This window comes from Falco biarmicus, chromosome 4 (genome assembly GCF_023638135.1).
Source record: "Falco biarmicus isolate bFalBia1 chromosome 4, bFalBia1.pri, whole genome shotgun sequence".
Lineage (NCBI taxonomy): Eukaryota > Metazoa > Chordata > Aves > Falconiformes > Falconidae > Falco > Falco biarmicus.
In genome coordinates this window covers 17,473,601-17,490,435 of record NC_079291.1, presented here as the reverse complement: position 1 = coordinate 17,490,435, position 16,835 = coordinate 17,473,601, and the positions used below count along the sequence as shown (strand labels likewise).

At 39.1% G+C, this 16,835-nt stretch overlaps 1 protein-coding gene across 3 annotated transcripts in view; it reads right to left on the bottom strand.

Annotated features, from left to right (window-relative positions):
* STAC (SH3 and cysteine rich domain) overlaps nt 1–16,835 on the bottom strand; it is a 74,825-nt gene that overhangs the window by 54,818 nt on the left and 3,172 nt on the right. The window contains exon 1 of one of the 3 annotated variants that reach the window (XM_056338027.1): nt 14,144–14,243. The exons of the other annotated variants lie outside the window; for them this stretch is intronic. Within the exon in view, the coding sequence (XP_056194002.1) occupies nt 14,144–14,146 (3 nt within the window). The 5' untranslated portion in view covers nt 14,147–14,243. Of the gene's footprint in view, nt 1–14,143; nt 14,244–16,835 lie in introns of those variants that run through there. 3 annotated transcript variants of the gene reach the window in all.

Here is a 16,835-nt window from a genome sequence, read left to right as displayed (position 1 = left end):
GTCATCTCAGAGTGAATGGTGGCTACAAGGAGGACAAACTGCATAGCATAGTGTATCAGTTTGCTTGGGCCATCAGCTTTGGCATTCAGAGTAACCCTTATGGGGTCTGCCCACATCAGCTTATTTCCTGATATACTTGGTCTGGTTCCCTTCTCAGCCACTGCTAACCATCCTTGCCAGCACCAGAGGCTCTGTGGAGCGTGGGGCTAACAGGGACATTATTTTTATATGTTTCCACACTTAACTCTCTTGCAGGAGAAATGGACAGACAAACCAGGCTTATCAACTATACTTTACTGACAGGGCATATAACCAGACACTCATTTTCAGACATCAGCTGTCTGCTGTATTGCTACTGTGCCAGCAATAAAAAAAAGATTTTGCTTGCTCTTCCCTATCCCTTTCTTTACACTAGTGTTAACAATATCATTAGATGGATTACAAGTAATACAGGGTATTAACAGAGCTGGGATGAGCCATCAAGCCAGTTTGATTCCTACAATTCTTATAAAATGTAGCTATTTTTGTTTAGCTATGCAGACTAAAAATGCTCTGTCAGCAGATTGCAGTCTGCTGTGAGATAAACATCCACCTTCTGTAAGGATCCTTTTCTTCTTCCTTTCAACTTCTTAGAGCAAGTTTCCAAATTATTTGACTCTCACGTTGTTATAAAAGAAAGACTTAAACACATAGGGTCCAGATGATGTGTAGATTCACTGGAGACCATGTCAGGTATGCGGGATATTAGCAAAAGGGACTCAGACCAAAAGCCTTTCAAATAAAAAAAGAACAAAAGTCTTGATGAATGGCATCTATTCTACTGAGTACAGCCCATTTTCTGGGTCAGGGAACATTCAATTCGTATTAGTAACCCTCAGAACATACTTCAGATGTTAACTAGATTTGTCAAAGGACTGGATGTTACCAGGGTACAAGCTGGCCTGCTGGCATTGCTGGGCTTCAGCTAGCTGTGCTGCTTGGGGGTGAACAAGGAACCAGCTCAAAAGTACTTACTTTTTGTAAGCAGAAAGCTCATAATTTTCTTCTTGAAACTGAGGCATACAAAAGTAAATTATTTTTGAGCACAGGCAAAGGGATTTTTTTTTTTCTGGATTTGATTTGAAAATGCACTGCCGTGGCATTTTAATGAGCAAAAATGAGATTATGACATGCCCAAAGCCAGTATGCAATTTCATGAATAATATGTGTGTTTGCCTGCTGATGAGAGCAGTACCATGTCTTATAGCATTAACAAGATAAAAGGATATGTCAGCCACTTAAGGGGTTGGTATTGTTTATTGGCAAAGCATCCGTGATAAAATTTGTGAGCAAAGCTTATTCTTTTTCTACCACCTTCTTTCTAAATAATAAATAGTACAAATACTCTACTAGTACAAATTGAATTAGCAAAACTGACTTCAATTGTAGCTGATTTATACGGTCTGCGAATCTGGCCCTATCATGTATTTGTGTTTGCCCTAGCCAGCTTTCTTGGAAGCTGTACCCTTTTAATCCACTACAGACAAAAGGGGAGTGTTCCTTATTGGAGAATCTGCTACATATTATATTTGTGTATTTTCCCAAACAGATTGCATAGCTGGCATTAGAACAAATATGTTTGTTATTGTTGTAAAAAACCAAATAAATCAAACTGCTTAAATATTGTATTGGACTAGTCAAAGAGGAGACATCTTCCATAATAACTAACAATAACATTGGTAGTGATTTATTGGGTACCTCCAACTAGTCTGGTTGGCTCTTGCTGCTCTGATCATTATCCTCAGTCTCCTCCCTGCCCTATACTGCTTCTTAAGCCCACTCATTGATCCCCAAGCCTACTTGGATATAAATATTTTCAGGCAGGGCTCTTTCTGTGATTTGCTTTCACACACAGAGTCCTAACCATGAAATGTTCTGATTGGCGTGCCAGAGCACAACAGCAAAATTCCCTGAAAGAGCCTCAGGGTTTGAAAGCACGAAATCTGATGCGATGCTCAGTTGTCACTGCTCCCACAAATGTTGTTATGAATCACACGTTCTCAGCCCTCTCCTGATGTACTACATCCTTGGCAGCTGTCCGTTTGCATCTCTAATCGGCAGACCTCTAAATTATCAAGAGATACAGCCTGCACGTGTAGCCAAACAGTGTGTTTGCTTAGCAGACCTGTTAATTCTGTACGACACTCTCTCTGCTTTGGTTTAAAAAAGTTTGTTGCATCTAGTTTTGGGTATGCCTTCTTTCAATATTGCAAGGAACCAGGATTAGCAAATACACGAGACAAATGTGGAATAAAGTGCTGAAAGTTTTAAGGCCTGAAAACATATAAAAGTCTCCCTTGTGCTCCAGATTCCTTTATATATTTTAAAAATTCAGCATAAGGTGTGACAGGGCAAAGTAATGCACTCCAGGGAATGACAGATTTGAGAAAACCCGAACAATTCATTAACTATACAACTGCCATCAAATTTCAGGGAAATCCTTTTATGTCTCCATTATGTTCAAAACTGTCTACTTAGTATTAAGGCATAAAAAGAGTAAATTCTGCGCTAGACATTCTGCAATTGTGACTTACCCTGAGCTCGTACTACCTTCCCTGCCAAATATATTTTCATATTAACTTCAAAAAAACCCCACAGTCATTTAAACGGTTTAAAACAGCTTGTAAAAAGGAGGAAACATGTAAAATAAATATGGTAATACTTGTATGCATGTCAACTTAAGACAATTTTAAGGCTTTTTTATCAAAGCAAGTAAAATCCCCCCCCCCCCCCCCCCTCCCAACACATTTAGACAAAACTCTCAAATTTTATATCTAACAGCATTTTTGTGTTTTTGAACAGCCCTGTTTTGGTGTATTCCTCCTTTTTAATCAAGTTATATTAAAAAGAGTAATCTAGAAAGAAAAGAATGCATATTACATTTCTCTTTCTAAGAGATATAGTGTCTGTTAGCATTTCTTCTAAATTCCTGATGGGTTTGATTCAAGTTTTGTTTGGGGGAAATGATTGTCATATTACTTAACCATGCTTTGTGTTCAGCCTGCTTCTAGGAGAGAGGAAGAACAGTGAACCTTTCTCAAATTTGCAGCATTTCAAGCTAACAACTCACAATACCTTTCAGAGAATCTTTACTGTAGCTTTCAGAAGTTTATCATCCAATTCATGAAAACCAGTTTAACAGTCCCAAAGTAAGCTCTGCTGGGTTCATTGTGTTGAGCTCAATGATTGTCAATTCTTCCTTCTTTGTGAACATGTGCGTAAATCAAAACACGTTACAAATCCAGATATGCAACCTTCAGCCACAACCAAAGCCTGTTGCCTGTTTTATATCGGGGTTGGAAAATGTTTTGTCCCTTTGATCTCCTCTCCTACCTTGCCTAGCAAAAGAAGAGCAGCTCCTCTTAGGGGTAGAAAGAAAGAGTGCAGATCCTGTATTTATATCCAAGATTATATTCTCCCTGCTACTCAATACCTGTTCCAACTTGGGTGGCAGGAGATCTTTTATAATTCAGGTTATGAAAGCCGGCTGGTGGAATAACCAGCTGCAGACCTCTGTGTGGCTCCTGCCTCTCTCTCATGGTCTGGCAATTGAATCGTCTCCACTCTTTCTGCCTGAAACCAACAGGAAAGCTTACAAAGAAAGCAAGAGATGGTTAGGAATAGCCCTTCCATTATTTTTTTTTTTAACCCCCCTGTACTTTCCGTTTCAAGACGGATATGTGTTTACTACATCGTGTTCTGTACTTTAGGTTTCATGTCAGGCATCTGGTTGCTAAACAGCCAGTCATCTCCATGCTTTGTCCCCATTAGGATGAGGCCTCTTGACATGGAAGGAATTTGGACTGTTATCTCTGCAGTCCCTTCTGGGAATCCTGCATTTTGCTGCCCTGTTTGGATATCTCTTTTCCGTTTTAGCTTCTTAATCGAACAGTGGTTTCCCTTCGGCAACTCCTGATTTTGTCATTTACTAATCTTTGCTGTGGTGGGGGTGGCACAATGAAATTTGGAGATTAAAAGGCTGGATTTCAGAGTAATGTAAACCCAGGCAGCCATGCGGAGGTGAAAGAAGCTACACTGGTATCTACCTGCTGAGAGCTTTCATTAACAATAATAATAACAGGGCCTGAGTTTTGCTTCTTTACCTTCTCATGAATAATCTGCAGTGAATGTGACTGCGAATGTAAGATTAACCGCCCTTGATTGTACCTCTTGTCTGCCCATCTATGAAGCATGCATCGTTATTTTCCACTATTGACCTTGTGAAAAATTAAAGCTTAATGTGATCCCTATGGACTTTCTAAAAAAACAAGTGTTCTGCTGAAAAGTGTTGGTGTACCTATAGCAATATTTTCCACTAATTTATGTTACCCATGTTTTCCTTTTTTTTTTTTTTTTTTTTTTTTAACCAGAGCCGGTTTATAATACTTTAAATGGTAGTATGCCTCTTGCAGCGAATATGGAAATACATCTGGCAGGGAGGCTGTTACTAACTGAGGGCAAATTAACATCAGCACCAGATCCCACATACTGTATAATCTCATTTGTACCATCTTAAAACAAAAAGGAAGACTGAGATCTACTGGGAGTTATTATAGTTAATATTCTGTCAGTGTTTCCACTCCTACTTCTGGGGTTCCAAACTTACAGTTAAAATTGCTTTGCAATGAAAACATGTAAGTGCTTAGCTCTACAACAAAGTTATTGTAACAGGGCCAGATCATAAGGTCTTTGCTTACTGCTAACTCCTGCTGATTTCAGTGAGCGTGTTTCCCGAGTAAAGGCTTGGGGGCTTGGCTAGGTTGTTGTGTACTTTGTTTTGAAAAGATTTTTTTTTTTTTTTACTGTTTTACACTATGCATTAAAAACAAAGGCTTTCTGCATGCAGCGTGAAAAAAACACCTGGCCACGTTTGGCATCCTGTCATTTAGCTGATGTTATTTAACCCTTCTCAATTCCCTCTTCTTTATTTTAAATCATCTCTGTCGATTTCTGCTCCTCCACAACCAAATACAGATCGATCCAGGGGGACATTTCGGCTGCTTGCTTCTTTTGTCTTTCCCAGACACCTGCTTCAAATTCATGCTTTGTGTGAATTAATTCTGCCCAAACTTCCCACTTAGCCATTGTGCTCTAACTCTGAGAACTCATTTTTCCATCAAAGAAATAACCAGAAACACAGTGCTGGAATTTGGCTGCTCTATGGCCTATTGGCTCAAATAAAGCCCCCAAACACAGATACTATGGCTTATTTGATCCCACAGGTTTCTGCACTCCCTTCTTTGCTGCCTGTTCACAAGCACAGATTCAGATCCAAATATTACAGCTTGCTTCCATCTTTCCATTTCAAACCCTTCTCAGTGGGAGACGGTGTAGGAACTTGCGCCTTACAGAATATTAGCAGTGTTTGTTTGTTCACTTCCAAGTTTTCTTGTTCATGCTTCCCTTCCTCTTCTTGTGCATATTTTTGCAATTTGGTAGCAATTTGCTGCCCTCTACCTTCTTTTTACCCCTCCCTAAGACTGACACTGTCCCATCCTGTGAAGGCTGCCTCTTGCCAGCCACCCTGGAGGCCGGGGCGAGCAGCCACCCTGGCACTGCCTGCTCTGACACCGCAAATCCAACAGGACCTACATGGTTCTGGTGCAGAGCCTTATTGCTGCCCTAGCACCACTCGGGTCTGAAGCCCTGCGTCTGGGGAAAAGCTGACAGTACAGGTTGAGCAAAGCTGGTTAATTCCTCTGGGCTTCATCTGGGTACCCACCAAGTTTCCTTCATCTCCTATTTCCAGTTCTAGTCTTACAGCAGCTATCAGATGCATAACAAATGCTGTGTCAATCAAAATTTTTTTCATACCTCGATAACATCTTCCTTGTTATTTGTTCTGCATCCAGTTATCTTACTGTCCACCACAGCACAGACCTGTTTATTTCCAGATCCAGTACAGATCTGGCACATTTTTCATTAAAGCTCTTCTCAAAGTGCGACTTACGGCATGCGTTTATCCCTTTCAACACTTATACTGTAGTCGTTTTCTAATTTTGAAAATGTACTTCCAAAACATTTTGGGAAAAATTATGCCTGTAGTCCCAGCTCCCAAGAAACCTGTTACTAGTACAGAAAGTTTCCATCTCAGTCTGTCTTTTGTCTTCTTGTTATTATGAGTTTGTCCTGCCCAGAAAAAACTGCATTCGGCGTCCTACATACAGAATAGGCCATCTCTCCGTGTGAAGAATCTGTTGAACTTTACAACAATATTGCCACATATATGACATAGAGTTACTTGGCACTTTATGGAGATGTTTGAAGGCCTAAACACTGCTTCAAAAAGTTGACAATGTAAATACATATATTTAGAGGTGTTAACTGGCAAGAGTTGTTATGTACGATATTTATCATACATCTTTGACTCCTTTTCCCTCAGGCTAATCCATTTATTTCATATTTTTTCCTAAATCTCCAAGCTGCAGAAAGTCTTCAGCCAGCTATTGTTTCAAGATCAGCCCCACAAAACAAAAACATTTTATTTTTATCCTCACCAGCTGTGAAAATTTCCCCCTCAAATTACCTCTATCAAAGTTTCAAGATTAAATGACTGCCTGAACTGCAAGAATGTGTTTTTATACTGAGATAGCTGGCTTCATGTAAAAAGATAGTTACATACAGAATATGATGAACAGAAAGGTAGAGAATTTAAGACTATAACTTCCTGAATAACTACAATTTTTGTTCTGAATGTTAAAAGAAGGGGTTTTTTAAGTCTCTCAGCATCCTCTGAATTGTTGCTAATGACAGCCTGCACACAAACAACTAATAAAAAACCAAACACCACCAAAAGCCCACACCAAAAAGCTTTCAACACTGTCATGAGGTTGTGCTCACCCAATAAATTAAGCGTATCCAAATTTCATCTTTTTGGTGCTGAGAGAAAAAATGAGCTGTTGGTCTTGATGTAACATACCAACAGATTTAATAGGAATTATTTATTTGGTAGGAAAGTGAGGGATCTTGAACCAGAAAAACTGTAAAGCCTTGTCTGAAAAAAATAGTATCAGTGAATTCAACCGGAAGAGCACATTGCATGGGGCTGCATGAGGGATGCAGGCAGGCAGGAGGGCAGGGAATAGAAGGAAGGGGAAAGGAAAGTCAAGTTAAGGCAGAGAGAGTTTTAAAGGACACGAATCTTGTATAAGAGAAGGAATTTACATGAAGTGCCTCACTTTGTCTAGTCTAGTCTACTGTCAGGGCAGGTACAACTCTTGGTATCAGCAGAGCAGCACTGACTTGTAAGGAGCGTGACATATTACAGCAGAAATCAGAGCTACCGGCCACTGCTGAACTGAAGAGCAAGCGCAGTGCTAACCTTGGAGATTTATATCAGTTTTCTCCTGTCTGTTGGGTGTGTTTGTTTTTTGTTGTTGGTTTGGCTTGGTTTTTGGTTGGGGTTTTTTTTTGGGGTTTTTTTTGTTGTTGTTGTTGTTTTTTTTTTATATGCAGTAGTGGCCATGAGTATGACTGTACTGGAGGGATGATAATTCATGGAAAGGAGATTTATTTTTTTTCTGGAATTCAGCTGCTGGTAGTAAAGACCAGATGACATTACCTCTATTGCTACTCCAGGAATATTGTATTTATTGCAGCATGTTCCCTACAGTGCCAGAAAAAATAGGTTAGCTTTCTCATCTTCTTTAAAAAAGGCCTGGGTTTTTCTGACCAGACTGAGTGGCTGCTTCTTATGGCCAGCACCTAGTTGCAGCTGAGCTCTCTTTAGAGGCAGATCACGCTGTTAAAATTTTTGTTTGAAGGCCTGGCTGTCATTTTTTGAACCTTTGTGAAACGCTTTTAATTTATCTGCATCATAGCAGGATTCAAGTAGGTCTGTCACAGCTGTTAGCATTCATTTTAGCTTTAATAATCTTTAAGGAATCATTTGTCCAGAGCATTTCTCTTTGGTATCAGGCAGGAAGTGCTATAATGGCCAGTGGTGCCGAAGCACAGGATCACAGCCCAGGGAAGGAGCAGGAGCTCAGAAGCCCTCCACTGGCAGAGCAGTTGAATAGGGGTCTCCTGGGTTGCATTGCTCTTCAACTACTTACCCAGAAAGGAGACTAAAAAGATGGGAGAGACTAAGGAGAGGCCTTAATTCCCTCTGCATTAGGTGTGTTTTCTATTACCTCATTGCCTACGTTTTAAATTTATGTATAGTTTCCTGCATATACATATAAAGAAAACATGAGGTTACATCAAGAGATAAATAGGCACCCACACTCAAGGAACAGACCACGTAATACTAGACAACATATGGAAACTAAAACACAACTTATGGCATTTCTTTGTGAATAAAGTCAGCACAGCTTCGTACAGGTGAAGGGAAAAGTGCAAACTGTAGGGTTCGCTTTTTTCCAAATGTACTTATGGCATGAGCACCAGCATCCACACAGTGTTTATATAAGGCCTCTCTCCCTAACAGGAAAACCACCATCCATTTTCTTAACAGGAATCTTGGCTAAGCTTGGAAACCTGAAAGTTTTTTTCCTGTAAAGACAGACCTTGCACTGGCTCACTGTATCAGAACCTGGTCCTGGATTAAAACATTTGAGTGAATAGGAACAGAAAGAAAAGAAAGAGAGAAACATTGAAAGGCAGAGAGTGAGCAGATGAGCTAGCAAAAAAAGTTAATTGTTTGCCTGGATCTTTAGCAGCCAGGAGAATGAAGTCCATTTGTCATTACAACTAACTACAGGAGATAGATCTAACAGCTGTAAACCTGCCAAATGCTGTGTGCCCATACTTCATGAAACTGGTACATGATTCATCTCGTGGCTACAATCTAATAGCAGCACTTCACATTTTGCAGCCTGGATAGGCTCACATTTTTCTCAATTTTTGTCATAGGTGCATAACTTTCCATTATAGGGCTGGCTGGAAAACAGCAGTTCCACTTAGCAAAAATGTTCAAAGTTTGAATGATTTTGTTCCACGTTGACATAAAAAAACAAATGCAGCCTTTCAAAATGCCTTTGAGAGTGCTGTGGGCAGGAGAGGGGAGAAGTCAGACAGACCAACCCAACCAGGGGAACAGATGAGCTGCCAGCTTTTGTAGGCAAGGTTCAAGACCTTGCTCCGACAGATTCACAGTGGGGTTTACCCTACCAAAATTCAAGGTTTTAACTTTGCTGTAGCTATCTACTACGGCCACTGGGAAAAGATTTCCCCTCAGAGAGCCTAATCTAGAACACATAAGGCAGGCTTTCCTCTAAATCACCTTTCATAAAACAATTTCAGTCAGCGTTCCTTTTATAACACAGGGAGACTGAACTACTAAGTTAACTGCCAAAAGTCGGTCTCTAATTACAGGTGGGGCTGTACAATCTAACCTAGGATGCATTTTTCTCCTCTTTTAAATAGAAATTTCACCTGCAAAGAGAGAAAGCTTCCTGGCAAAAGTTTGTACAATCAAGAGAACTGAACATTTCCTCACAGCCAGATGTTTTGACATTTAAAAATGAAAAAAAAATAGCAAAAAAAAAAGCACTCTGCAAACATACATTTCACTGCAATGTTCTTTACCAGAAATGTCTGGCAATTCCTCACAAGTCACCTTATGTTTATTTGTTTAATTCCTGAATTAGATAATTTGAATTAAAAAAGGATGTGTGAACATAAGTGAGAAATAAGCTATGCACACTTATAAATAAGTACACTAAAAGGTATAACAGAAATTGTATATGCTGGATCCTTAAGCTGATTGATACTCATTGATAACCTCACAGTGGCTGCCTTTAAAAAATGCATATGGACCTGAATATCTCAACAACTGGATCCTCAGTTTAACTGCACAAAGTCAGTGGCACTCTACCAAGTTTGCCATGTTGAATTTTGCCTAGTATATTTTGTTTACTTGCGAGGACAGAGATACCCAGTCCAAGATAATTTCTTTCTGTGTAGACACAAAGGCAGGTGAGACTGAATCAAGGTTTTTAGCCTCTCAGTTCAATCCCAAGACATTTTGGATTTTAGAATTGCTACCACAGCATTTAAACCGGCAGGGAGAATGTTGGCAAATCAATAATGAAGAGTATGCATATACATGTGATGTTTGAGGAGGTGTATCATGCTAGAAATCTGACTCTTGGCCAACAAAAGCTAATGCCTCCCTTCAGTACGCAAGAACAATTTTTGTAAAAAGCAAATGAAGTTAAATATTGAGGTGATGGAGCTGTAAGTCTGTCTCTAAGATCATATTCAACGGTATTTTCTATAACAAACTGTCAAGTTGACTTGGCTTTCTCACCTGAGCTGTGCCTCTGTAGTGTACATTTCTTTGTCTTACTCTAATGAATAAACTGAGATAAAAAAATTCTAAATGCTGATTTTAATAGCTTTGTGAATACTATTTTATAGTATTTTACTCCTTTCTGAATTAAACCTATTCATTAGTTACTATAGGTTAGCCACACTTCGCTTTTCTATTCAGAACACTAGACTGCTAAAATTATCTTTATTAATGAAGCAGTGCATGTGTGGCATTTTAATAAAGCTTTTAAATGGCACTCAGAAATGGAACACATTATGTCTACAGGAAAGGAAACCATTCAAGTTGTCACTGTTACTCACCTAAAGGACTCTGTCTTCAATTCCATATTGAACGTGCAGCCTCCTGTGGCTGGGAAACACTTCTGTCACAATTATTCATTCTATGATTCCATGGTATTTTTAAGTCCCACCACTGCAGCCCCTATCCTGTATCACGTCCATTTGACAGTGCTAAACAAACTACTCTCATCAGTTAAAAGCAGGTCAGCTAAGAAATGCTGACTTGTCAATGGGAAATCTTCTATGAGTGTCTAGCATGTTTATACAAGACTACAGATATGAGACTCATTTTTTAAAATAAGATATGCAAGCCATTTGTCGTATTTAACTGCTGGTGTCAAAGACACAAGAAGTCTGTTTTTTAGACATCTACTGTAAATATATTTTACAGTGTTCCCGAGTTGAATTCCCTGACAACGTGCATATATTATATCTGTTGGTCTAACGAATCAAGGGATTTTCCTCAAGCAGAGGCATATATCAAAAGGAAAAGAAGGTCAAGTTATTTCCATCATTCACACATACATTTCTCATTTTCACAGCTGTCCCTCTTTGCTATGATGAACATGCAAAGTTTGCTTATGCTTCAGCTAGAATATACATTCACTTGCCTGGAAAAGGCAGTGCTCATTTAATATTAAATGACCATTTGCCAGTGCAGCTGGAAGTTGTGTGGGACTGAACACTGCCAAGAATCTTCAACTCCTGCTCATATCTGAAAGATTAGTCCTCTGCTTGACAAACAAATTTATCAAATATGAAATCTTCTACCTATCAAGACTATACAGCAATGGCTCAGGCAGCCAGTAGGAGAAATGCTTGTCATACAAGGAATTACAGTTTTCTATCAGGTGATTATGATTTAATTCCATTTAAATTAAATAAAGTGTAAGGGAAAAAATAACCTCTCAGTGATGTTTTGGATTGCAAGAGGAAAGTCTTTGATGTGCTATGTTCCCTTGAAAAAATTCCAAGCCTTCAGCACTCTCGTCTCCCTAGTGAAATATTTGAGACCACATCACACTTTGGAGTGTGACACAGAAGGACCCAAGCTAAGTGCCTGTCTGAAGGTCTCAGCAGTGGTCTGGAAAGCAGCACAGCTGGGTGAGCAGGTCACTGCATCTGCTAACAAATGCTGGCTCTCAGCAGGTACTGAGTGCTGATGAACCCAGATGACCATAGGTTGTTGAAGAACCTTGGCCTTTGCTAGCCTTCAGGTATCAGGTTAGAGATGTGCTTCATTGATAAACACAACCATCAGAAACTTGGATGTGCTTGGATGTGTAAAAGGCATAGAATTTATTCAAAGCAAATCTTTTAATACTAGCTGGAATATGAAATGAAAAAAAATAATGATTCTGTGAACGTGTGCTCCTGACAAACTGCATGAAAATAGTTACCTCAGAAAGGAAGTCTGGAATAAACAGAGCCCACGAAGAATGGTGGGGAGGGGAACAAGAGAAAGAGAAGGGGGGAAAAAAACCCCTGGTGTGCAAATATAACTGGAGCTTTCAAGCAGAGTTCCTTAGGTCTAAGCATGTTAATTGTCAAGCAAAGCTGAGTGAGTCCTTGAAAAAGGTGTTTAAGGAAATGTCAGTGGATTGATTCAGGCTGGGGAAAGAAAAAGACGAAACAGGATGTAGTACAGTAAGGATAGGATAAAAGGCTGGCTCAGAACTTCAGCAAACACTCTTCTTACTTTCTGCCCAGAACAATGATCCTGGGGCAAAATAATAAGATAGAGGTTGCAGAAATTGATAGTATGACATTAAAAAAGCAGTTCAATGTGTCTGCTGAAGTGAAAGGGAGAAAAGAAACCATTCAACCTCCATCATGAAATTTTACTTTGGAAGTCTAAGAACAAGTTTTCTTCACAAACTTTATCAAGCCAGAAATGATACAAAGTAAAACAGAAGTCTGTTTCAAGAAGCAGGAAAAGTGACCCCACCAAATATAGATTTGTAGATCTGACCTCAACTCTCCTTGACAAAAAAGAAAAAAAAAAAGAAAAGAAAAAAATCCTCCTAGACCAGTTGTCTTGGATAAGATGAACAACTTTCTAGACAAAGAAATGTTCTGAGTCAAAGGTAGCTTCTGTCTATTTGGATTTCATGAAAATTATGAGTATGCTGCCAAAAGGGAATCTATTAGCATAAATTGAAAAGAAGGGAATTAGTGAAGAAATTGTAAGGAAATGTATTCAACAAAGAAATTGTATTCAACGGGAGATGGCTACTGCTGAAAGAAGTACTAGGCTGAAGGAAGGTCATTGGTGGAGTTCTTCAAAGAACACTGGCCTAATTTCAGGGTCAGTCTTGCTCTGTATTCTTATTATTGATTTTGATGCAAAGAGTAGGCATGTCATAAGGCCATTTCCCTCTGACATGAGGCTGGAGGCATTGCCAAAACTGGGGCTTGAAGGATGAAGTCATGGAAACGTGATGAAGTTCAGTTGTGGAAATGCAAGCTTGTGCACCTGAGACATGATCCAAAGCACTCTAGTTGAATGCAGAAAAAGGTATCCTGGATCCACTGGAAATTACAGAGAAATAGAATGGTGACACCTTGCTGACCAAGGGGTGACTAGGAGACACAAACATCAGACGCAAGGTTTCTAGAAAAGCTAGTGAAGCATTAGTGATACTGTAGATCTCGTGCAGAATACCATGCACAAATTCAGTCACCCTTTTTCAAGAAAGATTGTTCAAAACTGATATAGGTGCATGAATCTGCCACTAGAATGAGATGAAGAATGGAGAGTTTATGTCAGCCTGGCTTGGTTAGTATAGAAAATGAAAGGCTGGGAAGGGATATAAAAGTCTATTCTTACACGATGGAAACCTGCACCAAGAATGGAAAAGAGATGTTTAAGCTAAAGCAACATCATCAAAATTACGATGCCACACAAACTGGCCAGAAATAAACTTAGACTGGAATTGGAAGGGAGCGAGGGGCAGAGGGCATCCCTTAGCCATTAGAGCATCCAGGTGTTGGTAAAAGGAGTGGTAAAACCTTAATTTGACAGTAATACTTTATGAAAAAGAATACAGCATAAGAGACTGAGATGTTAGGACTGAACTGTTTTCCAGTTTTGAAAGCAACTTGTTTTGTTTTACTGAAAATTTGCATTTTTTAGTAAATACATTTACCACACCAATTTCAGTCAAGTCATCTTTAGTTGTTGAATGGTAATAGACATTTTCTTCATTTTGGCAATGTCAGAAGTGTGGATAGAAGGGAATGAACTGATCACATTTCTATTTTGCCTCAGATATTTCAACGTGCCTAGGAACTGATCTGATATATAAATCAAAGCAAAAACAATACTAGAGTGTTTTCATCAGAAAAAAAAAAAGTAAGAAAGAGAGTCAAAATGAATTTAAATACAAGAACAAGTCTGCTCAAGAAATTATTGACAGGGTAGAGTATTACTTTCCTGCTCTTAACAAAATATTCCTGTACATAATTTGTTCTAATGCTTCATCAAAACACATAAAAATACTTCAGCGTGTTTCGTTCCCTTAGTCTTACCTTCACAGTATGTACTCACCATTTTACGCAGAGGAATGTAAGGAGAACCGTTTTTTTCTTCCCTTTTCAACAGGATTTTTTTAAAGTTGTCCCTTATTCCTTTGAAGACTACAGCAGCAGTTTACATACTGGATGTTTGTCACTGGTGTGGAGGGTGAAACACTAACTGTACACCATACTCCCTGCCCTTTTAAAATATTAATTGATGAGTAACCATATATGGAGCCTCATAAAGTATTAACTCTTTAAGTGGGGAAGATCTCAGCTTAACAGTGTAGTACAAATCCCACATGATTTAAATCCCATGCAATCCTATCCAAATCCAAAGAGTTTCAAGCTGTTTATGGTAGTTCAGTATCTAGTATTAACTAGTTTTGAAACCTCACATAAGCAGTATTTCTTGGTTGGACCAGCAGGGAAAAATAAGTTCAATCCTCTTGCCCCATGTGGGGATATACATAAATGGAGTCTACATCTTGAACTTTAATGCTTAATCCTTTTCTTGGCTGGCTACTCTTCAGAAACTTCCATTTTATCTACTACATTATCAGGTTAGCTAGTGTTCAAAAAGTTAGGCTACATCTCCTGAATTGCCATAACTAAATTTTAAGGTAATGGTCTGCATTCGCCTGAATACTGGCCACTAGATAGAACTGTGTAGAACTGTCAGACTGAGACAGACTCATTTATTTTGTAAAACATATGTAGTCCAGATGCCGTATTTATTTGGAGGTCTAGTTTCTCTCCCCCCCCCCCCCCCCTTTTATTTTTCAGCTATTCAACCTACCTAACTGACTTGAGTGTAAGCAATTTGTTAGGCACATGAATTTGTGGTTCACAGAAAGATTTTGAAGCTATCACACCAAAGATGCATGACTGCAGTACATCACACTTGTAGCTAGACTTTATAAAAAGTGGATGAAAATGGGCAAAGCTGCAAAAAAAGCCACTGGGTCTTCACAGGTATCTCTCTGCTGGTACTAGCTCAAACATTGTAGATGCTCAGGCCCCCCTTAGAACTTAAAAAAGGTAAGGGAATTTTCTAAGATATACCCTATGGTCTATGAATACCCCCAGCCATTTTTCACAATACAGTGATAATGACTCACACCTAAAGAAATCAGCAGATGGGCTTTTTCCTCTTCATGTAGAAGAAATGTCAGTTAAATATAAGAAGCATAAAGCTAACAGAGTTATGTGCCAAGTATGTCAAAACATAAAGAAATATTACCAGGTGTAGGAATCTTTTCTTTAGACACATGTTCCTTTGAATTTTAGTTTACCAGATTCAAAGGTACTTTTACATAAAAGGCATCAGAAATATGATCTCTGATTGCTGTCACTAGATTTCTGCTTATTTTGCTAAGTTAGTGATTGTACAAGTGTGCAGTGTGTCTTTAATAGCCACCACCAGGAGGAAAATTTGCCTTAGGTTTCATTAGCTAATAACGTCCTCCCTCGCTGAGTTGTAAATCTGCAAAAGTTTTTGACAAGCTGGTAATTTGCCTTCTTGGAAGCCAGATGTGAAGGACCCAAACAGGTGGGAGCCATAATTACAAAGATACGAATGTAATAAAATTAGCAATTACATGTATTTGTAAGGTACCTTCATAAAGTTAGTCTCCTAGTAAACTTTAAGTATCCACTCAAAGTCATACTTATGTGTGAAGTAACTTTTCAAGAGCCAATAAATTAATCTAATAAATTAATCATTAGTTTTGCAACATTCTTAACCATTCAAGCTCTAGGGTTTTTAGCACAGTAGCAGCATATATAGTGCTACAGGATGGCTCAGTTACAGCACGTTTGCTACCCTTTAGACACCCATTTGAAGTTACATGAATGAGACAGTAAACCAAAGGTACCGTATGTAAAGTACTCAAGGACGCATAACCCAAAAGACACAGCCACATTATATAGCAATATATATACCATGCCATAAGTCAAAAATATACTTAGAATTCGTAAATGGGTTTGTTCTTAGGGTGCAGAGAATGTGGTGAATTGAAAGTGTATTTGAATTTTCTTACTCCGAGCTGTTGTACTGAAGTCCAGGTGGGAAGGTGCTCATGGTGAGGAGGACACGCGTGAGGGTCTAGTCTTCCAGCTTTCAGCATGCACATGTGCTCACCTGTAAATATGCTGCTAATCTACCGGAAAAGGTGGTGGGAGGCTTTAGCATTTATTTGAGCTGCTTTTCTGTGTCAGGGTTATATGACTAACACATGAGAGTCATTATTCCAAATTTCAGCTACTTGATAGCAGTGTGAATTTCTGCCTCTCCAGCTCAGCTAGTCAGGAACTGCAATATCTCCTCCCTGTCATCTTGTGAGTGCAGTCTGGAGTGTGCTAGATAAAATTCTTTTTCTGGACTTTGGTACTAGAAGGGACTATGTGTCACAGTTTATGGTTACACAGGACTGGAAGCAAGCTCTCTACATTAGTTTTTCAAAATTGTTTTTCTGCTGAATGTTTTCAAATGCATTTTGAAGGTTGCTATTATCCATGTTGTTTCTGTTCCTATATTTGGAGTCATAATAGTGTTTTGCCACAGAAACAAGTCATTGTGGGGTAATGAGATACTGCACAAACTGTTCTGCGGTAGCAGCAGCAGACACGAACTTGTTAACCTAAGCAACAGAGAGTACCTGAAGAAAGCTTAGCACTCCGTGAATGACAGGATAGCTCCCTCAGCAGGGGACACAGCAAGA